Source organism: Gallinula chloropus, assembly GCF_964237585.1.
Source record: "Gallinula chloropus genome assembly, chromosome: 9".
In the NCBI taxonomy this organism is placed as follows: Eukaryota; Metazoa; Chordata; class Aves; order Gruiformes; family Rallidae; genus Gallinula; species Gallinula chloropus.
In genome coordinates, this window is record NC_140094.1 from 12,524,672 (window position 1) to 12,547,691 (window position 23,020).

At 40.0% G+C, this 23,020-nt stretch overlaps 1 protein-coding gene across 1 annotated transcript in view; it reads right to left on the reverse strand.

The window, feature by feature from the left end:
• Positions 1-23,020, reverse strand: part of AGBL1 (AGBL carboxypeptidase 1) — a gene marked incomplete at both ends in the record, with an annotated part of 284,060 nt that overhangs the window by 117,556 nt on the left and 143,484 nt on the right. Inside the window, 3 exons of the mRNA XM_084267781.1 lie at positions 7,564-7,740; positions 11,616-11,747; positions 14,899-15,028. Of these exons, the coding sequence (XP_084123907.1) occupies positions 7,564-7,740; positions 11,616-11,747; positions 14,899-15,028 (439 nt within the window). The remainder of the gene's footprint in view (positions 1-7,563; positions 7,741-11,615; positions 11,748-14,898; positions 15,029-23,020) is intronic.

The following is a 23,020-nucleotide window of genomic DNA, read 5'->3' on the forward strand; positions in this document are numbered from 1 at the left end:
AAGTCTGCAGTTAAAATAACTTACTGACCAGTACATGACTAAGGATAAAATCTGGTACTTCTCCTGGCTTTTATCAGTAAAGGAGCTGGCAGAAGGGACATATTTACAAGTTGTTCTCAGTGAATTGCTAGGCCATCTTTCCTTCCAAGACTTTCAGGGTCTCTGAAATATCTCTCCAAAGCTAATTATCCAAACCTACCTTGTTAAGTTCAGTGGCATTAAATCAAGTCAGGGGATACAGCTGGCTCAACATCACGGGAGAAATAATTAAAATAAAACATAACAATTTAAATTAGTGCCTTCATCCATGACCCAGCTAGCATCAGGGATCATCTTTTGCCTTATAAATAATTTCCAATATATCGTTCCTTGGGTACACATCAATAATGAGTAAGATTGAAATACTGTTGCCCAGTACCCCCTGACAATTCTTCTGTTGGGTTTTACTGCTTCCCAAGTAACAGGGGAACAGGGAGACTAGTGAAAGCTATGAGTCCATTCTTTTCCATTAAGTGCCATTCTCCCCTGTTTCTAGTAACCACGTGAGTTCAGACGCAGTGGAACATCCCTCAGTCCCCTAACACTTGAGTCTTTCAACCCAGGAACAGGAGAGCAGACGGCCTGAGTGACAGATGAAATCCACTGCAGCAGGTGCTGGGGAGGACTTTTTCCAAAAATCTGTTTCAAGGCAGTATTTGTGGGACACCTCAACAGATGGACTAGTGCACAGTATTTGGCAGGCAACCACCCCTATATTATCTTCTTGAAAGAGATAAGGAATTATTCAGTCAACCTGAGAAAACAATGGCTTGTACAGCAGCAAACTCCGTCTGTTGGATTAAGAGACCATTGCTTTTCCAGAGTCATTCACAGAGCAACTACCTTTGGCAAAAATTGGAAGAGGAGGGGCTGAGTGGTCTCACAAAAGGCTTCAAACAGTCACATTAGTATGAGAAAATGGGTCTTGTCCTGTGTAGGGTAAAAACTAAACCAAAAAAACCCACTTCACTTGCCCTCCAAAAACCGGAACAAAAAAGAAACAAGTGTTCTCCAGAAATGACAGCAAGAAAAAAGCCCCTACTCAGCTACTGATGTTTTCCCAAACAGCAAGGGTAAACTGACTGGGGAGTGGATCAGGAATTGGGAAGACTCTGTGAAGGCCTGCATTATCATCTTGCAAAATGTGCAGAGTTTTAAATGCACAGAAATGGCCCTCCCATAAGGCAAAATCAAGAGCCTTCAAGAAAAAAAAACTACTAAATAACAATAACACCCGTGCCTTTGGGGAATTGAGATTATGTTTACATTTCATGTAGTTCTGGTCACACTTGACTCAGAAGAACTGTTTTATTACCTACCAAGAAAAACAAGATCAGCTGGAATAGTCCTACTGACAAACTCCAGTTTTCTTGGATACATAAAGGCCAAAGAATCCCTACAGAGCTCCCCCAGTTATGTGATTTGCTTTGCCAAACAATCTGTGAGAACCAAACTCAGCACATCTTCAAACCTCTATTGTTTAACGTGGCACAAACCAAAAAGATCTGAGCACAGTTACTCATGTGATATCTTAATTGGTATTCTGTCAACCAGTTCGTTACTTCCTAGTCAAACAATCACAGAAACAGGAAAAAAAATGGAAAACGCCTAATGAGAACAAATCTTGCAACAGTTCATATAAGAATCTACACGTCTTGAAGGAAGACACACCCCCATCTCTTAATTTGTTTGCTCAGAAATCCTTTCTCTCTTCCCCCTTGTCTTTCCCCACTTCCTAAATGCCATCAGCCCTTACGTAGTTTTATGAAGTGAGGCCCACGAGCCTAAAAGGTACAATTAAAGTATCTTACAAATTGAATCATCAATCAATTTGTGCAAGGGGTAGGCGGAAATAAAAGCAGCAGAAAATAAAGCAAATAGGATGCAAACTTTTGTCTCATGCAACAGCTTAAGGAAGGAGAACAAACAAGACCCTTAATGTGAACCTTCAGTCCTTAGATTACTATTAGATAACTTTTTTTTTCTGTAGTTTTCTTGCTGTTACAGCTGCTTCCAATTTGAGCCACTTTGGACCAGAACTGGAAGCAGAACTATCAGAAAGAAAATCATTCTTTCTTATTCTCAGCATCTGCTTTTGAATGAGATCCCCAGAGCACAGAGGATCAGCTAAGCACACACATTTTAGGGATGATTTTTTGAAAGGAAACTTTTGAATGCTTTTGAGACTTACACATACTTAGGAAAAGCATAAGCTCTGGGGGACAAAAGAAATCAGAAATGAGGAAAAGTCTGTCAGACTTGTAAAGACAATGTAAGCATTTTCAAGAAACATACACCAGAAAGCATAGGATATACCCCATTTCTTTGCTTTTCCCTTCCTGCAAGTACTTACCATATATGCTTTGTGGCAAGACTTTTGCTGAAACCATTTTTGTTGGTAGCTGAATACTGGCAAGAGGCCAAATTAAAATTAGTTTTAAGTTTGTGCACCAGACTTCCAATTAGAAGAACAATATACATCTTACTGGAGAACAGAAGCAGTATCATGTGGCCTGTAAACGGCACCAAAACCACTTCAATTTTGACTATTAAATGTAATAAGCTGCTTATGAATAAAGCATACATAAAATTCCTCATAGAAGTTCAGTGTGTAATCTCCACCAGCAAGGAAGATGAAGAAAATACATTGTGCCTTACAGATAAACATAAAGAAATAACAATGCAATTCAATATCCAAATCACATGTTAGTAACAGTTTGGCTAATTTGAGTAGAAACAGCCAAACCAGAGAAGTCTAGAACTGAAGTAGAAGCATCATTTCAGCATATGATTTTAGTTTAGCCACAATTCCAGGGTAAATCACTGGTTTATTTTAAATAATTCACGCCCATGCTAGCCAGGTTAAAGGAATTGGATAATGTCAGATATTCAATTTGTTAGGCAAAGTCTCAGCATTTTTGTTCAAATACATTTTGAATGACTAACAAGAAAGTCTTATGAACTGTGTGCCCACGCTGCTTGGTACTGCTCTCTGTGCTTCCACTGTCTTTGCAAAGGGATTGCTTTTCCCTATAACCAAGTCCGATGGGCAAATTTGGGGTATTCAATTCCTCTGACTTAGAAACATTAGACTGGACAGGAAAAAAAAACCCTGTATTTTTTCTCAGCTCTCCCCAAGGCTTTCTTTAAAAAGGGACCCATATCACTGGTAAAATCTCCTTCAAAGGGCACTGTCAAGATATCTGCAATAATTTTAAAACTCATTTGTTACTCCTTGTTGTTTATAATCCCTTCAAAGCAAGAAGCAAAGATCTATTTCCGTTAGTACTACATCTCCTCCACCAGGCACATGCCAAGGGAAATGCTTTGCCAACACGCACTCACAGACCATGAAGCTGAATTTTTGAGATCTGCTATATTACCAAGATATATCATTTGGGACTCAACTGTATACCAAAAAATATTAACTTGTAGGGTGATGCAGTAATGAACAGAACAGCTGAGTGCAATAGTCTATAGAAGAGTCTTAATTAGAAGGCCAGGTAAGGAGGAGGCAAGAAGAATGGTGAACCAGTGTAACATGATGGAATGTGGTAAGAGCAAAGAGATATATGGGAGTTAAAATATTAATCATACAAGAAAGTTGACAAAACGTCAATATGTGTCACTGGAGATTTGATACTTGTGGATTGTACCTGATTGTACCTGTAACTGTAGAACTTCTTACAGTACAGATACTTGCATCCAGTGTTTTTAATAACTGAAGATGAGAAGGGGCTCTACATCCCACAGAAGGGAGGCAGCAATAAAAATCACATGATGAGCTAGAGGGGTAAAAGCTCCAAAGGGGGAACAGTGCAGACTGCCTTGCACAAAAAAAAAGAGATGATAAGCAGTTTAGTGGGTTTGTTGTTTTTGGTTTTTAAATTGTTTCCTGTTTCGACCATAGGGCTGTAAACTGGCAGAAGTAGGAGGGAGAATTCCCTGCAGAAATGGGCAGCTTTGTTTTTAGCAGCTTTCAAATAGAGACACTGCTCCTCTAAGACTGAATTGGGCAATCTAGACAAAATGAAAGAGAGTTAGGATATTTTTTCCTCTTCTTTTCTTCTTCCTTAGTTGAACAAAACCTTAGATAAGATCAATAGTTTCTTGAGTTTTATGTTTCGCTTCCTTAAGGGTAGCTGGCTTATTGTGTTTCCATTGATCACACAGACAGGGAGATTCGACAGAGACAAACCATCTCTTTTCTCCTTTCCTTTCTGCCCTCCTCCCCATTTAAAATCAAAGAACTTTTAAACGAGGCTGGGGTCACTATTCTTTCTCATTTACATATCAATAGTACCAAATTTTCTACCTTATCTTTCACACTCTGAACCATTTTAAGAAATGAAGGCTACATTCCAATCAAAAAGAGGCCACACACGCAGTTCCTTTGAAAAACTAGCAGCATCCTTTCTGGACTGTCTACCAAACCTAGGTTGTGGTTTACCTCAGCCCACCCTCAGCATCGCTCTGTGGTGAGGAGGAACACATCTGCCAGCCTCCTGCAATTAATATTGCCATCTCTTGCACCCTTCACAAGGCTTTCTTGCTCTTCCTAAATCCTTTGCACAGTCCCCATCAGATGCCTCTGTGCAAAGCCAAGCACAGTCTGTGTGCTCATAGCCAAGCAAAACAGCTACTTGTATGAACTGTTTTCATCACTGACACAGAATCATAGAATCACTAGGTTGGAAAAGACCTTTAAGATCATCGAGTCCAACCATTCCTGTCCTCTACTAAACCATATCTCTAAACACACAGAAAGCAAGCTGTAGACCAGGATCCAGCTTTGCTGTGCTGTATTATAAGTTTGACCACTGATGCTCTGAATGATGCTGGACTTGCGATCTTCTGCTGCAAATAACAAAATGTTTTAAATCCTACCTGCTGTTTGTTCTCTACTTCAAGGTATGAAAGTATCTAAAACATAAGTGCATACTTGTCCAGGGGAGATTGTGGAGACAGTCCTGCATGGAGATCAGCTCTTGTGCAATTAGGAAACAGCTTCTATTTGCAGTTAAACACAAATCTGCTAATCCAAATATCAAAAAGCTCTAAATACAGGATGCTGACACCCCCTGCCTGAGCATTAGTCTCAGTCTATTGTTTACACACATATCAACTTGAGGCCCCAAGAGTGAACAACTAAGGTTGAAGTCTCTAGAATAACGTGACCTCTTATGTGATTAATTTCCAGTTTACAGGAATAATTTCAGGACTTCCAGATACTAATGAAGTAGCCTTGGCTTGATAGATGGAAGCTGACTAATAAATGGTATTATGCAACAAAATCTTCAAGTCAGCCTGTCATGTCCATACCCTAAATAATCCACTTGTACAAACAAGCAAACAAGCAAGAACCAATTCTAAAGACCGTTAAATGGAAGAGGAAATAGCCTATTAATTCCAATTTTTTGAAAGAGATAGTTTATGTATTTCTATGGAGCTCCAGCATAAATGTCAACATAAAAAATTATATTCCATTTCGATACTAACAAGTTGGGTACTTAGTGTACTTGGAAAAAAAATAGTGGAAATATATTAATGCTGCCTCAATCATAGAAAGTGCAAAAAGCATTTCTATTATCCTTGTGATGAAGAAATGATGAAGAAATGTCCCCTTGTGGGAATATTTATGTATCTGCCATTTTTGAGCTGAATGATAGTCCTAAACAAAGAAAACCATAATAATAATAAAGGATATATGACTTCATTAAAATAACCCAGGAATCCAATTGGGACTCAGCTTTTCAGAGTGTTCAGAATGGAAATTTCAGAACCGCTTTACAGCTTACAGACTTTCCTATGGGCCATGAGAACATTGGCTTCTGTCACAAGTGACAAGCTCTCATATATCAGCCACTTGTCCTCAGTGGCTGCCTGTGGTCCTAGATCAATGGTGAGAAAGAATACAAGAAAGGCTGCAGAAAATAATTTCATATATTTTAAAGGATTTCTTTAAAATAAGAATTCTGACACAACTGTGTTATGTCTTTCTGCCTATTTTTGGTGCCTCTACTATATAATACAGGGCCACTGCAGATGGCCTAGTGCTTAAATGCAACAGCAGAATGTGTCAGTTAATGTTCTCTTCCCACTATTTCAAACATCTAATGGCAGAAATTAAGCAAATTTGGGTTAGAGACCTCACAGATGCCGAAGAAGGAGAACAAATCCTTGATACTGATACAATCTTATGTGTCACCGTTTTTAGGTCTTCTGGTTATCTAGGAAATGAGTGAAATGCTCTTCTAAGGAGATCACTAGGAGTTTTGTCATTGACTTCAGTCAACTTAGATTTCCCCCCCCCCTCCCCACAGTCTAAAAAAGATTCAAAACCCCTGTCTTGACCTGTGGTGCCTATTAAAAAACCATTAGCACTTCTCAGGAGTAGGAGTGTTAGATGTAATGCCCAGGGCAATTATATTCCCTTACTTTAAACTGTCTGCCTTTTTTTTCCTCTGCCTTTCCTGTCTTGGAATTGATGTGTGTATAGTAGAGCATGGTTAAAACAGCAGCTGAGTACTTCCTGGCTACATTCTACAGAGAGGTAAAAGGATTAGTATAGAGCTTGCAAAGATAATCATTTGAATGTCTTATTAATTAATTGTTATTTGTAATAATGGCTCTTTCCTTAAGGGTCTTTTAGGATCCTTAACTGCTTATTAAGATAGATAAGGATTGCTCCCCAGTGGGAGAAATGAGGTGGAATATGGAAGCCTTTCAATGAAAGCAACAGGTTTGGGAAAGGAACAGAGAAAGAATTCACCATTTGAGTGAATAAAGAATTATGATCACTCAAATGCAATTATCAGAGTTCATCCTGTGTACATAAAATGTGCCAGGAATCTCATAGACTGATGTTGCTGATGCATCCAGTATGAGTGCAGCCCTTTAAACCAAGTCTGGAACCTTACGTGATGTGGATTTTTGGTCTGTCTAGATGACAAAAGCAGACCTTGAGCTCATGGAAAGCTGTCAAAACCAGCCTTAGATTAGCTACCTTTGGCTGTCAATAACAGGCACCTCCAAATGCAGGATTCTCAGTGCAGGCTCTGAAGTTTAGCCAGGTAAGTGCTCAGGTACCTGTACCAAAGAGCTTGGTGCCACCAGTATTCAAATTAGTTACCTTAGAATTAAGCTCAGAGGTGTCCATATGACCTGCTAACACATTTTTTACAACACTCTGAATACTCTTATTAGTGCCCTGTATTGTCTCAAACCCATTCCTTCCTGCAGCACAACGCTTTTGGCTCTGGACCGGAGGTATTTTTTATTTCACTGTTAGATGAAACCCGAGAGCAAACACTCTGCTTTCCTGGCACAGAAGGTAAAAGAGTGAGGGAGAGAAACTGGGGGGTTTCTGAAGGGAAATTCAAAAGCATGACTTACATGGGTCTGGAGAAACAAGACAATACTAAACATCAAGACAATGGCTATCTCCTCTGCCTTCCCCTTCCAAGCTCACAAGACATACATTAGGGGGAGGGTGGCCCAGGTTTCTTTGAAAGATTTACTCACTTTGTAAAGCCCATGGTCACAACCGCAGTACGTGCTCTCCATAGTGTAGCTCCTCAACACACCCATTTCCTTCCATACCACCACCCGAGCCGTTGACTCTCGGGACTTCTCCACCAGGAAGCTGCAGCTGTTCATGACAAATGCAGGGGCCACCTTATCCAGGATTTTAGGAAGAGTCTATGAGAAAACATCAGTAGTGATGAGAAAATGAATTGAACAGATGTGCATGTGTTTGCATCATACACACATATAAAATCCTGTGGTTTTTTAATGTGCACATCACCAAATCTATCTGTAGATATTGTTACTGAGATAGCTCCAACAAGTGCATTACGTCCATCCCATGTGAAATCCCCAGATTCTACAGTCTGTTTCATCACAAAGACTAAAATACACTTGGTATCTCTCATCCAAAAATCAAACATTTTCACACCCAATAGTTTGGAACCGCTGAAGTCACAGAGTTCTGTCCTCAAGCTGCTTCAGCATTAACCTACACTTTCCTGCTGTGCTGCCAAGAGGGGGGCAGTCATAGTTCAGTACCAAATATTCCCGTTCTCCTCTCTCCGCCTATGCTATATTCCCATCACGCATCCACAGTTTGATAAGGGATTGTGGCATGGGAGGAGTTTTGTCTGAACCTAACATAAAGCAGAGGAAGGGGATGTGTGTTCTCAATGAAGGTCACACATAATTATATAAAAATAGAGCTCAACATTTAACCTGCATCGTGGAACAAAACAAAACAATCTCATTTGAGTCCAAGTGATATTTAATACGCTTCATGTAGAGAATCTTAACAAAAAGCAATCATGAAAACCCAGTAAAAACTACATCCTAGCCCTGACTGATTTTGTTATTCTAGAAATCATATTTCCTAACAAAGTCTGCATATACTCCTAATACACAGCAGTATCAAATATTTCCATCAGTACAGAGGTAACACTTACTTAGTCATCACACAATGCTAAGTACGTTACTTTTACACTCTATAAAAATGTATACTAGATAGATTAGGTGTGCTTTTCCTAGAAACTGGACCTTAAGGTACACGTACATGTAATACATGTGTAATTTTAATGATGGTATATTAACTGCAGCACATGCCAAAAGACTGTTTGATCCATAGAAGAACAAGCAAAGTGAGGACATTCATCATTTCTTTGATGATAGCTTTCTTAAACGTCTGACCTGAACAGAATCATACAGGAGGAGTTCCTGCTTATTGCTAATGGCATTTACCCTTGAATTTCATTCAGTTTGGGCAATGAAAGCCAACCAGCCAGTTTCATTTTCCAGTTACAATCAGTTTCACTGACCGATTCTGAGCAATTTTAGTTCTGTTCTGTTGAGTTTTACTTCATAGCAATGTATGGGAATATCCGCCTTCATTGAAAGTGAAAGAATAATGCCTTTTCCTAAAACATGTTTGATGTGAATGATAAATCTTTGGCCTAAACTATTTTGCAGTAGCGCCTGCAAACTTACACATCTTTGCAACAAAAAAAGTAAATTTCATTTTTCAATATATTCTGGATACAGCTGTCAACGGACTTTAATGAATTTCATACACTATAGATCTAAAAATCTATAAGGTCCATTTTTCAGATGAGAAAACTGAGGTGGAGTAAGGGACCACCACGAGCCTCATTCTTAAGCCAAGAATTCCAGTGTGCTACTAAGAGCCACAGCACTCCCTCTCCCGTGGTCATATGGAACAGAGGAGTCTTTAAAACCAACTGCTGCTTGCTGTAGACCAACACTTCTGGATTGCCTCCAAAGTGCTATTTGCTGCATAGCAATGACACAATCATATCCTTTCATGCAGTGCTTCCCTTCCAGGTTTTCCTGGATTTGGGTCGAACAGGAATTAAGAAAATGCAGCAGAGCCGTATCACCCAGACATTTATAAGCCTCACAACAATCACGAGATCTGCTTAAACTGATGTGAAGGTTTGGATAGTTTTCATTCTACCCATATCTGAATGAACACAGAGATCATATTTTTGGTAAAGATGTACTAACAAATACAGCAATTAGATCCCTAATCCAGTTTAGCTTTTTAAAACAATTGAAATTATACACATAATCAATCTTTTGCATTTAATTAAATAAAAACACTGGCAGGTACCTGTAATGTCTCTGTACGCAGGGTTCATTTAGGAGCATTAACAAATCTGAATGTAATATTCCTTTCATTTTACTAGCGTTCAATGGATTTCATACAAATGGTTCTTTCTTCTCTACTTATTCTTCTCATTAATTATCTTTCAATAGCATATTTTGAAAGGCTAAAACCACACCCTTTTAAAGGATGCTTTTAGAAAAATGATGGAGTGGTGTGACTGTGTTCCATTTCTTGAACACAGCGGGATGTAGTGTGTACAACACCAGAGGAAGCTACTCCCCGCACTCAGGACCTTGTCCATAAGCCTCCAATCCCATTAGGAAAGAAAGGGATTATATTTCTTTGCTGATGTCCCAGCAGATATTGTTGTTGAAGGGTCCAGGAATGGCAATCAGAAGGACAAACTGGGTTTTGCGATCCCAATGCTGCACAAGTCACACAAGGCCACCAAAGACTCTTACTCCTGTATATTACCAGAGGCTACAGCTGAGTCTATGATCTATGAGGCAAAGATCCAAACCCAGCATTTTCTTGAGGTACTTGGTTCCTGATCCTGGGGAGAAAAAAATCAGTCATGGAGGCTAGATTAATCCCCAGTGACCTACAGGAGGCAGGAGAGAAAGCTGTTCAAACAGTGCAAGGATGAGCAGGTCCGAGACAGCAGGGGTTATCTGCTGCAGTTAGCAATCATGGATGGGTGCTTCTATATACCCAGTTTCCCTAGCCTAAGGAGGAAGAGGGTGACCCACAGGCAGGATCTGCAGCAAGCAACCATCTCCTATTTTACACAAAAGAGAGGATTTGAACCACAAAATCTTTCTTAGAGGCCACTGCAGAGCATTCTTGGACAGCCTTGGAGCCTTTCTTCCTTGTGGATTCAGGACAGGCTCAGGGTGCTGAAAGCAGCATTTGAATTCTGTTTGTGTCAGAGCAAACCATCCTCAGCCTTTTTGAGCCCTCTGAATTCAAACATGGCAGAAGATGTCCTGGCTGTAAGTGAACTTCTTGCTTTCTTTGTGAAACAGTATTTGCTACTGGGACCCCTCATGAGAAACATTGAAGCACTTTCTTCCAGTGAAGTTTCGGTATGCTGTGTACAATGCCATAAGACAAACACGGAACGCGTGGCATCCTCATGAGAGGATAATTAGTATTTGTGCTGAAGTAGTGAAAATTAGACACACACATAAGCTGAAAAAGACTTTTCAACCTCTTTCAGGTTGGAGTGAATCAAGCTATACCTCTATAATCAGTTTAAGGCCACAATTAATGTTTTGTGAAATTAACCTGTTTCAAGACTATAATTAGAGCTTATAAGATTTTTTTTTCCACATTAATTTGTCATTGAACAGGAAAATATCATCTAAACAGACAGAAAAAGAGAGACGGGCAGGAAAACCAGAGAACAGCTTGGTGAACTGGAATTTCACATGAAGTAGAAACAAAACAGATTTTAGCATTTGCTCTAACTCCAGAAAATTTTCCCTAGCTACAACTCCAGTATGCTAGACCTATTTGACACCCACCGAGTTCTCTAGCATTTTCAGTGAGACTAGGAGTATCGTGCGATGAAGTAATTCAACTGAGTAAAACACTGGCACATTATCATTTTCTCAGTTACTATCACATAATAGGTATTTATTTTCTTATTAAGGTGGGGTAAGAAAATATAAGGGTATGTATATTTAGAAATAATTTAAAATACCACAAAATTTGGGTTGTCTGGTTTAGCCTGTGGGCAAAGATTGTAACACAGCATTTTACAAACATTAAATAAATACTGACAATATTCTTGCTAATATCTGGTGTGTGGCAATACCATTATTGGACCATTGCTCTTCAGGAGTGAGCTGGCCTTACCATAACAAGCTGTGTAGGTGTGTATATGCACCAGTAACTGCAGAAAGAAACAAAGCAAACCTACCCTGTAGCCAACATCTTCTGCGATAACTGTTGTGTCAACCGCACAGCCTGCTTGCCACAAGGTCTCCTTGATGCTGCAGCCATAAAGAAACACGTTCTTTTTCTGGGAGTGTCCATGGTAGTCACAAAATACCTAGGGAATGGGGGGAGTGGGGGAGAAGGCAAAATCTTGAACATTGAAAAAGTTTCCTGGTTCTTCACGATAATCACAATAAGACTATGGGAGGTGTTAATGTGTGGGGGTTTTTTCAGGTCTCATCAGAGTAGCTTAGACTCTGGGTCATGCCTATAACCTGTGTCAAACTTTGTTAGTCAGTTGTAGCTTGCTTTATCTATTCAATCTGACATGATCTCAGGGATCCAGAGTCAAGACTAGTGCATTTCTGTCTGCAGGAGAAGTAAACAAGACACCTGTGCAAGGATCCGTGGCAACTCAGGAACCTCACAGTTCATGGTCACTTACGATAACACGACCAGAGCAATTTGTCTGTCTCTTTCCACTTCTAAAGTCCTAAACTCCATGTTATATCCCAGAAGAGTTAAAATCTGTGCTTTCCCAAGCAATTAGTCATCACTGTTGTCTTTAAATTCAAAACTTCTGCTACATAATTTTCAGGAAAATATAATTTTATTGCACAGTGCTGCCAGATCTTTGCATGAATTCCTGGAAGCCAAGCACAGAACATGACCTACCTTCACAGCAAATAATCTCATTCCCCACTAATCTATCTATCTAATCCATCTCTCTCAAGTCAACTGTCATACAAACTAGGCACAAGGCGCATTCCCAGTTTTAGAGGAAGTTTTGATTGCATTTATAGGTAGATATCGACTCCTATAGAAATGAAAATCACAATTTAATGACCCAAGAGGTAAATATTGACCCAAGTCTTAAAGAATAATCAATTTTAGTGCCCTCTGAGATATGAAGTCGATATACACGCTGCTGTTACATATATTCTCCATGTCTTTATCAGGAATATTCAGAAATCTGTCAATGAAAAGACAAGGGTTTCTAAAGAGAAGGAATTGGTTCACTTTAAACTTGTATTCACAACTAGTAGAAAGGAGCTTTAAGATTTCAATGAAACAGTTTTCCAGGGCTTATATTGGAGACAAAAGAACAGGTGTAGGAAGATAGGAGAGATTTATGAATCAATATAGAGAGATGGGGGAGAAATATGGGGTAAAAACACCCAACCACATACTCTTACATAAATACATATGCAAGAAGGGAGAAACAGATGGAGTAGATGAGCTTCTTCCACCAACTGTTAGGGTAAGATTTACCCTAGTATGTTTATTTACCAGCTACAGTAACTAAGTTTAGCTGGAGCAAGTCAGGGAGTTTAATTATCTCAGAATTGAGCATGCACATCCTTTCAGCTCCTCTGACAAACAGTAGGTTGGCATATTGGAGAGGCTGTCACATGCGCATAAAGAGCCATCTCACCACTCCTAATTAGGTGGACAAATAGACATATCTCATAGCTTACGTGCTGCTCCTTCTTTTGGTTTCCGACCTATCAACTTTCCTTCCTGCACCACTGCTCAACCTCCAGCTCTCCTTGCAGGGCTCTGGGTCTGCACATCCCCATCCCTGCACCTTCCACGCCTGCAGCATGTGAACTGCGTCCTACCCCGCACCAGCTGCTCCTGCTTTACTTTACACCCCCGTGACCCAACAAAGGCAGAAAGGGGAGGACAAACAGGGCAGTCTAAGAGCTGCTCTTGGTGCAAGCCTACAACCAGCATCATTCCCAAAGGAAAAAATCCAGAAACACACAGACCCCAGAGATTCGGCCCCCGGAGGCTCTGTGTGTATTTTGCAGGGGTTATACAAACCCTACGCTTGAAGTAACTGTGTCTGAACAGACATGCAATTACTGTGTAATGTCTCCTTCCAAAAGAGCTGCATTTATTGGTTCTCTTAATGACAGACATTTTTTGAGCTAGTGTTTCATCTATGCTATCAGCAATACACAAAGTTTAGGTTAACCACAGGTACCACCTAGAATTCATTTCTATGAATATCAAAGAGGATTTTATAGCTTTCTCCTTATTTCAAGGCAGAAAATCCAACTCAATTGGGTATCAATTACCTGCCAATTTACAGAATTACCAACACACAAGAGAAATAGTATATTATCTCCCTAAAATATTATTTTTTTTGTATCAGAAACCACACAGGGATGATCAGACAGTCAGATAGCTGGGCTGCCTGTTTACCAAGTCTGCCATGCAGCCTGTGAGTGAGGGAGATGATAGGATCAATAGTCTCCCTTCACTCAGCAATGATGAAAACTCACACTGAGTACGAGTTCAACTTTAAGTACCTGGATATGACAAGGATGGTCGTGTATTAAGAAAGGCCAGATAGCAAATAGCAGGATAAGACAAGACTGATCCTACACTGCTCTGAACTAAAGGAAAAGGCTGGTCAGTAAATTTACAACTGAGAGTTGAGTTTCCACAATATTCCTCAGGCTGCAGAGATGAATTTCAGGGCTGCTGCCTTAGAAAAAAACCCAAACCATTCCCATGAGGATTCACTTAAAGAAGCTCACAGGCATTTTTACCTTGTCTGGGGTTTTTCTTATCAAATCTAGAGGGAATTTGGTGCTTTCGGACATTTCCTGACTGTGTATCCACATCTGTTCATTAACATTTGAACCTCCCCATGGTTTTTCTCCTGAGGTCTCAGAACTATTCATTCTGCTGGACGACAAGATTGAGCAGATGGGATGAATCCCAGCCCTATCCCAGTAGAAGCTTCAAGACAAGACCCTGCCTCTTGTGAGTTTCTGGTACCCCTCAAAACCAGCCATTTTCTTCCTGTTACCAAAGCAGCATGGAAGCTCAGGCAGTTTGAGGGCCACTTTCCATGTTTTTGTGGTTGCATGGGCTGACACAACATGGGCTTTTGCACAGTCCATTGAGACTAAACCTTTGTGAAATTTTCCCTATCATTGCCATGAAAATAGCAATAACCTATTCATAATATTTAGCTTAGCTGGAGTACTTTGAGGATATTAAAGAGCTTTAAGGAATGTATTTTCTCATTTATATTCCAGGAGTGCAGAGATTCTGAAATTTGGAGGAGTTGGTTAGAAGATTCAGTAAGTAATAAATATTCCAAGACTTTCAAAACAATTCTGTACAATGAAAACATAACAGCACATGATGCTTTCCAAATCAGTCTAGCTCTAGAACAAGACTATTCACATAACTACAGTAAGCAATCCATGCACAGTAACTCACAAAAGATCATCAGAGTGACTCACCAGAGGAGCCCGGCCAATGCTGTGCAGGTAATAGAGAAGACCTTTGGCATGGTAAATAGTTGGATGGAGCTGGGAATTTGGTGTCAGCCACTGCCTGTTCAGATCATCCCCACTCAATGAACAACGGTGGCTGAAATCAGAAAACAATACATACATAAAGGTTTTGAACATTGGGCTGGAATGAACCAATGGTCTATATTATACTTCAAAGGTGCTTATAGTATATGAATTTTATAATTTCCTTTCCTTCCATGCAAGACCTAAAAACAAATGCAGCTTTTCCTTTACCTAAGCACATACAAATCAAAAGACAACCCAAAAATTCTTCTGAAATGTTCTAAACTCTGTGCTATCAATGAAATTCACCCAGCTTACACAGAGCACAGGCTTCTTGAAACTTCCACAGCAAACAAGTACATCCAACTCCTACTCATTCTAATTGAAGACAGGCACTTGAATCTCTTCGACCAGTCTGAAATATGAATGCACTTAAATGAGATGAGCTGGATATCTCATTTAAACTTCTCCACTCGCAAGAAATGCCGCTATCTAAAGCACATAAAGATCTTGATGCATGCTATATCATTATGTAGAACAATTACCTAGCTTCACTGCAAAGGCTGAATAAAAAGCTAAATCAGGATCCCAGATTTGCACAGAGAAAACGTTTCCCTTAGTTGGCTTGAACATATTCCCTTACTGACTCAGTGATCAGTGGAAGGTTGTGCGGGATACCTGACTGTACGGAGCAATACATCACTGTACAACTTTGAAAAATGCAACTGATCTCCCTTGGTAGAGGCTGTGTGTAGATCAGAGGCCCCTCACACTCCTCAAAGGATTTGCAGTAATTTAGTTCACAATTTTCAGATCGCAGCGTGCCAATAAAATTCAGGAATCAATCCTCCAACTTACAAAATAATGCTGTAGGTCCTCACCACCTCCATATTATCCAGGTCAGCACCAGAATGCTTCTGGTGACACCGTAAACTTGGGCTGACTTGTGCTTCAAAGCACAACAACTCAGTGTCAGATTAATGTCTAACTACAGAGTTTCATCCAGCTTTGCTGTTGCAGCCTCCTAGAACAAAATAAAGCGTGAATGTGCTCCTGGGGATGGGGTCTGTTGTTGTATAGGCAGAGCCTTGCGCTGCAGCTAGGGTGTGTTGCATGTGGCATCTTTGGCATTATCAATGCCTTGCAAATGATGCTTGAAGAAAAAGGGTCATAAAGCAGGAGTGCTTTAGAAAAAAAAAAAGTATAAATAATGGAAAACTGATTAAGAACCAAAGACAGAAATAATGAGTCACTAAGAATATTCCATACATTTTTAATATAGAAAAACAAGGTCTCTGATGCCATCTTGGGGTTTCTGGCAACATCACAAGATCCATTCCAACTTTACTTTAGTTCCACTGTTATCTGAACTCCCTGCTTTCCTCATAATCCACTGTTCCCACGTTACTCATTCGGTGAATCAGAAACAACATTGGAACAGCTAACACATGGGAAGTTGGCAAATGCTGCTGTGATACTTCTGCCAAAAATTCTACATGAAAACATGACAACTTTGGTTATGTTTCTTAAAGGTTCTTCAGATAAAGTTACCTTTAGGCTCACCTTTCCTGATTTTCAGGAGAAAAGCTGCTCAACTGAGATTAGCAGCTGTATTTCTGCCAAAAACTTGTGTGCTTAACACTGTTTCCTTTCAATAGGTACAATTTCACGTAAAGAGTCATTGAGTTGCATTCAGAAGCTTTCCCTGATATTACTAGTAAAAAAATAAGACCAAAACACCTCCTTGACATAAGCATGTGATGGCTTCTTGCACCACAGTTATATAAGGAAACACTGCTAATTCAACAGAATTTCAGTTCTGAGGGAATTCAGAATTTCTGTTCTGAGGGAGAGGGCTGGACTCTCATTTTCATACTTCAATTTAACATCAAGAAGAAAAAAAAAATCATGTTATTTCAGACCCACAGAAATACTTTTTCAACATTATCAATGCTCATAAACCCCCCCCCCAAATCTACTTCCCCCACCTTTCCTGATGGGTTTGACAGTAGTTTGTGTCTACTGAAATCATCTGCATGTCTTCCTCTGCTAAAATGCCTTAGTAGACACTGGAAGAGTCCAACATAAAAAGTCAAACATGCAGGGGAGTAGAAACATGACAACTGAAAACTACTCCTAAAAGGATTCAGTAAATACAGGGATTAGTGTCAAACCAACCCCAAGCTCAATTTTTATTTCACTATTTCTTAGACTAAAAGCCTCTGCAGAAGATTTCTGTATTCCCTCAGAACATATAAAGACATCCCACAATCTGCTAGAAAAGCATGTAAGAAAAGCTCCTAATAGCTCTATTAACACGCATTAAAACCAAGTAGATGGTGTGACTAGGCACTGGTGTTCCCAACTGCAGAATCCGTGTCTGCTGCATCCCGTGGACTGCGTTACTCGGGCATTACTCATACCTGAGCACAGATTCCACACTGCACACCAACATCTCTGTGGCTCACAGCACCCTCACTCTTTTGACAGGTTTCATTTTGTTCATAACACAATTTACCAACTCTGTTGCTTTGATACAAACCATGACTTTTCTTAGAGGTGACCTTAAGACAAGTCAATCCATCCCCCCCACCCGCAGTTCGCAGATGCTGCTGTTTGTTTAGTATGAGTTTAGTAAGTGTAATCCAACTCTACAACAGTAATTTGAAAGCTCTTATTTACTGCAGGGAAGGAAGGCAACATCTCTGCATGTAGGCAAGAGCTGGGAGACAAAGTTCAGCTTTGTCCTTTCAACGATTAACATCTCTACTCATTTAAATGACCTTTAAATATTAGCCCTCAGCCTGGCAGCTTGTATCCACAGCTCCTAAGGAAATGCAGAACTTATAATTTAATTATGAGAGGATGATTTTTGCCATCCCGCTCCCTCCTCCCAACATACTGTTAAAGTCTGTTTGCTTTTGCAGATACCAGCTCCCTGCCAGCCCTGTTCCCCCTTATCCCTTCCTTTCTTCTCTCCCTTTCCTAATAGTGATGACATTCGCAGATAATGGTTTTGTCCGTTATGGTCTGTAACCAAGGGTGAAGGTAAAATATTAAGCTGATCTCAAGTGCTGATAGCAAATAAAGGGGCTGGAAAGCTGAGACTGACTTTCAATGTTTGGCAAGATTTAATGAAATTCACTGCTCAAGTCAAAGGCATTTCTTACAACACAGTTCTGAACCATTACATTTGCTTTAAATATTTTATGTGGCTTTTCTCCTTTGCAGCATTAGCAAGACTGCCTGCCACCTTGGGTGGGACTTGTAGGAGCTAAAAGGAAATTATGAAAACATTTGCCAGAAAGAATTCCAACAGGGAGAGAAAGTCCCATCTCTATCCCTCTATAGATTACCTGTAATTCTACTATTTGTTATCTATCTTCAAACCTAGGTATACACAAAACAATTAAACAGCATTTCTCTTGTTCTCAGGCCTGATGCTTTTATTATAAGCCTGCCTCCTCTTCTACCTTTAAACAGTCAGGACATTCTTCAATGCGTATCAGCATATGGAACAGCTACTAGTGGTCTCTTGACCTTCTCCAAGCAGATTCTTGTAGTGTTTATGTACCTGCAGCATGACTCAAGACAAGCTCTGGACCTGGTGGAAGAAGAGATCCTTTGATTCTCACAAACTAACCCTGTCTAAATGGATGTGGCCAGAAAACACTAACTGTCACAATGATATAGGAAAAGGTGTTCAGCACTTACTATTGACCAAGGAAAGAAACGCTTGGCCAGTCTGCCCTTCAGATACACTCCAATAGTGCCACACAGCCCAGTAAGATGAATAAACCCGAAACATTCAAGTCATCCAGTCCCTGGACATAACTCATATGACTGGTTCCAAGCAGAAGAAATGAATCCTAAAGTGAACTTGTTGATGAGTGCTAGCTTCAAATATCATTATATGCCACCAAGAATATTCCTATTTCTATGTAATCTACAGCTCTAGAGATGTATAAAGGCAGATAGTCACATAGCAAAACCACACTATAAAAAATTGGATCCCTGACATCTGAGGTTGATACATCATCGACAAAGATCAGGCTGAGATTTGCCTTCTGAACCATCAGAGGTAACTGCACTTCTAATTGAAGCATGAGACACTTGCTCTGAAGGCAAGGGCACCTCACAGGGAGTTAATGAGAAAGAGGTTAAGTAGCTAAAGAAGAGACTTGTTTGGTTTAAGACAGAATTGTATTTTAAATCTGCATGCACTTGTAAGACCTTGCTTTTAATCTGTACCTCAAAGCCTGACATTAAGTTTGACTAAAGATGTGTTTTCTTTGTTGTCTTACTCTTAAGCCTGCTTGGCTTGAGGACAATGTAACTTCAGATACTGCACTAAATTCTGCCCAAGCCATGCGTATGGATGGAGAGATGCTATCTAGTCCCATCCTAAGGCTTGATAAGGTCAATAAAACTTCTTAGTTGATTGCAATAAGCCTGTATCAGTGCCTTGCCCAGGTACAAAAATGGGGGGGGGGGGGGGGGGGGAGGGGGGAAGAGAAAGAGGAAGAAGATACACAGAAAAAGAAAACAAAAGGGAACAGGAGATGCAGAATAAAGAGATTGGGGGATAAATATAATGCATCAGATATTAGACAAGGAAGAAAAGAAATGGAGAGAGAAAAAAGTCACTTTTTAAAGAAAAGATGTTGCTGTGCTTAGAAGATAAAATGATTCAAAGCCTCCTGTCCATTACAGATAAATGGAAAGACAGGGCCCATCATATCAAATGAGCGATGTCAGGACTGATAATAACAGCACCTGGGGCACAGGGAACTATAAAATCTAAAGGGATGCATTGTGTTTGATATGTAGAGAGCAGCATCACCACTCATTGCGCATCTTAAAAGCAGACATAAGTACTAGAGCAGGATAAGAATATCTATACAAAGGGAAGTAGGCACAAGTAAACACCAGGACACTATTGAGCAGCATGGGACAGCCTCAACCAGACATACATAGCTGGGCATTAGAAATAGCTACTGCCTAGGATGGAAGCAGGAATTGTTTGCATTAAGGTGTTTTGTCCTTGCCAATTCAGAAAGCTCAGAGCAGACTGGGGCTGGGGGGAGGGGGAGAAGAGAGAGGGAAATAATTCCTATTGATTTTAAATCTTTTCACAAAGGAAGACTCAGTGATATGAGGAAGGAGCAACATCAGCAAAGCCTTTCCCCCACAATTAAAAGAAAGGTGTCAGAAATATAACCATTACTTTCTGTCTTGGTTCAAGCCTGTGTGCTGAAACCATACTCACTACATTCATCATGTGTCCATTTCGCAGAGATGCTCACCCAATACCATCCAGGCATTGCATCTTGGTATTGCCCTGGGATGCTAATGATTGTTCCAGAAACAGAAGATGACTAGAACAATGTAAACATTGGAGTCTTTACACTGAGAGGAATCCAATGAAAGAGAATGCTTATGCAATATTAAACAGTTTGGATTTTAAATGTCTGGATATTTTTCAGAAGCTTCAGAATGACAGATAGCTGGTCTCCCATCCTTTGAATTTCTGTCTTAAAGCATAAAAGAAAAGACAAGGTGCTGAGGACCTCTTTGTAGAGCTCTTCATTTAATCTATTTCATTTTAGAGGAGACATATAAACACACTTGTACTAGAGCATTCCACATCTGGAATCAAAGGTGGGGGTAGGGTATGTTTCCTACTGTGCCCTCTAATGCACCATTAATTTAATAGTGGAATATCTTTCCCACCATGACAACGGGCCACTTAAAGCTCCCACTGGGACATCTCATTTTTGCATCTTGGCAAGCCCCAGAGTTTCCCTGCAGCATGGTGAGTGATCCCCTCACCTGGTTACTCCAAGGAGAGATGAAGGTGATGCTCTTCCTTTGTTCAGGGTGTGAAGTTATTAGTTTTCTCTTGTTTACAGTGAAATACAGATGAATAGCTGCAAGGCATATATGCAGATGCTGATGAACGAAACAGTTCCCAACAGCATTACTGCAGCTAAGAATTCATTTCACTCTTTCCTTCTCATTACAAGAAACATACATGCTAAAATGCCTGTATAGAACCAGCTTCAAGAGCAGTTTGCATTCCCAACATATCCAAAGCAGCTGGGAGTTCAGGAGCCACAATCCCTATTCCATATCTCCTCTTCTTCAAGTGTGCATTTCATTCCTAAATTATATTTACACTCTTTTCCCTGCTTATAACCTACTGCAATGCTAATTGCCCTCAATCCTTATTTGCACCACAACTTACCATCACACCTGCTTTCATCATAAGTAAATGCCACAGACATTCACTGTTTAACTAGGTGATGAAAAGCAAGGCCAGAAAGTCAACTTCTCCTAAGAGATCCCCATAAAATACCAAGCAATGGTGATTTTTCAATTGAACTGTGAACTCTTTCTGCCTAGTTTATTTTATCTCTAGGTCTTTAGAAGGAATTTTTTTTTTTACTACTTTCTTCTTCTCTTTTCATTGCACCTTACAAGCACACACAATGCCAAACTTATGTCCTGAATGACACTCGTGCTATCTGGATGCCAACCATTTTAAGGATGCCACTGAAAAGATCCATCTAATTTCGGACCGTAGTTGCTATACAACTGTTCCCTCCTGGCACTAGCTAATGAATCCACGATGCATAATGCTTCCTCTTGGGCAAATGCTATCCTACAGTATCACTCTGCCAGCTTCTTCTTGCCTCCCTACAGCTGAGCACTGATACTAATTAGCGTAATGAGCCTTCAGTGTTTCACTTGCTACATCTGACTGATTTTGTCACAATGGACAACCCTTGCTTCCCAAGATAAATGATGCAGTCTGTGCTCTTCCTGTTCAGTGCATGTAACTGTCTTGATCCTTGCTCAGCTCCCTCTGCTATAAGGGTTCCTTTCCTCTCTGCGGACACATTTCATTAAGTCGCACTTTGGTGACAAACCAGTTAGAGATGCAGAATGAGATCTGCTTCACCCCAGCTAATGCTGTCAATGTCATAATCAAGTAAGACAAGAAGTTCACGTGAGGTACTGAAAACAGCATTGTCACAGATAAACTAACCTCCCTCCCGGATCCGCATCTAAGGATGCCCATCAGATTCCTATTTCTTCTAGTTGTAACAACAGTAACTATTACATACCAGATAACTCATTCAATTGCACTCACCCATGCTTTGTACTGTCAATTATGAGAACAATGCAATTAAAAATGCTTTTAACTATTTTGTGAAGGAATAAATAATAATTCAGGCAGCCAATAAAAACTGGGTTCTCAGTTTTTTGACATTGTCCATGAGTTGGGGATCATCTCGAAAGTTTCTTGTCAGGATCTTCATCTACTTTATATATCATACACAATCAAAAAAAAAAAGTAAGTCTTAAAACAGCATGTATAGCACTGGTTTTGGGAGGAAAAGTCAATTTTCAGTTCAGGAAATTTCTTATAACAACTATTTACTTTATGCAGGGAGTGTTGACTGTTCCATATCAATCAAACATCCTATTCCCCTCTAAACTTTGACTTTTCAATTCAAATCTCCAAATTATGCCAACCAAAACAGTAGAGCTGTTTGAGAGATGTTTCAGCATTTGTTCGAGAACATGCACTAGAGGTTTCTGAGGCTCCCAATTCCTCTCTGTTGGAGGGTCTCTTTGGCTGGGCCACATGTCCCCTAAAGCAATATCAAGGGTCTGCGACAGCAATCCAGTAATATGCAGAATTATGATGCAATGAGAGTTGTAGTTTGGCTGGGGGAGCCAGGACCACGGGGCAGCCAAACAACTCCCAAACGGCACCATAATGACATGTCCAAATGCAAATACAGTTTTTAAATGGGAAGATTAACTTTGGTTTTGACTTATTTGACATTATTCATAGAGAAGCTTAAGCTTTCCTTAAGGGGAAAAACACATTTTCCCAAACAGCCCCACTTACATCCTCCTACAAGCAATGTCAGCAAATCCTAATTCGGTATGCATGGATATTGATAAGTGAAGCCACTCATGCAACAAAGCAGTAAATCAATGCAAAACTAGGAATAGAACCTGAGATCTGATGAAAGCATATCAAATTAAC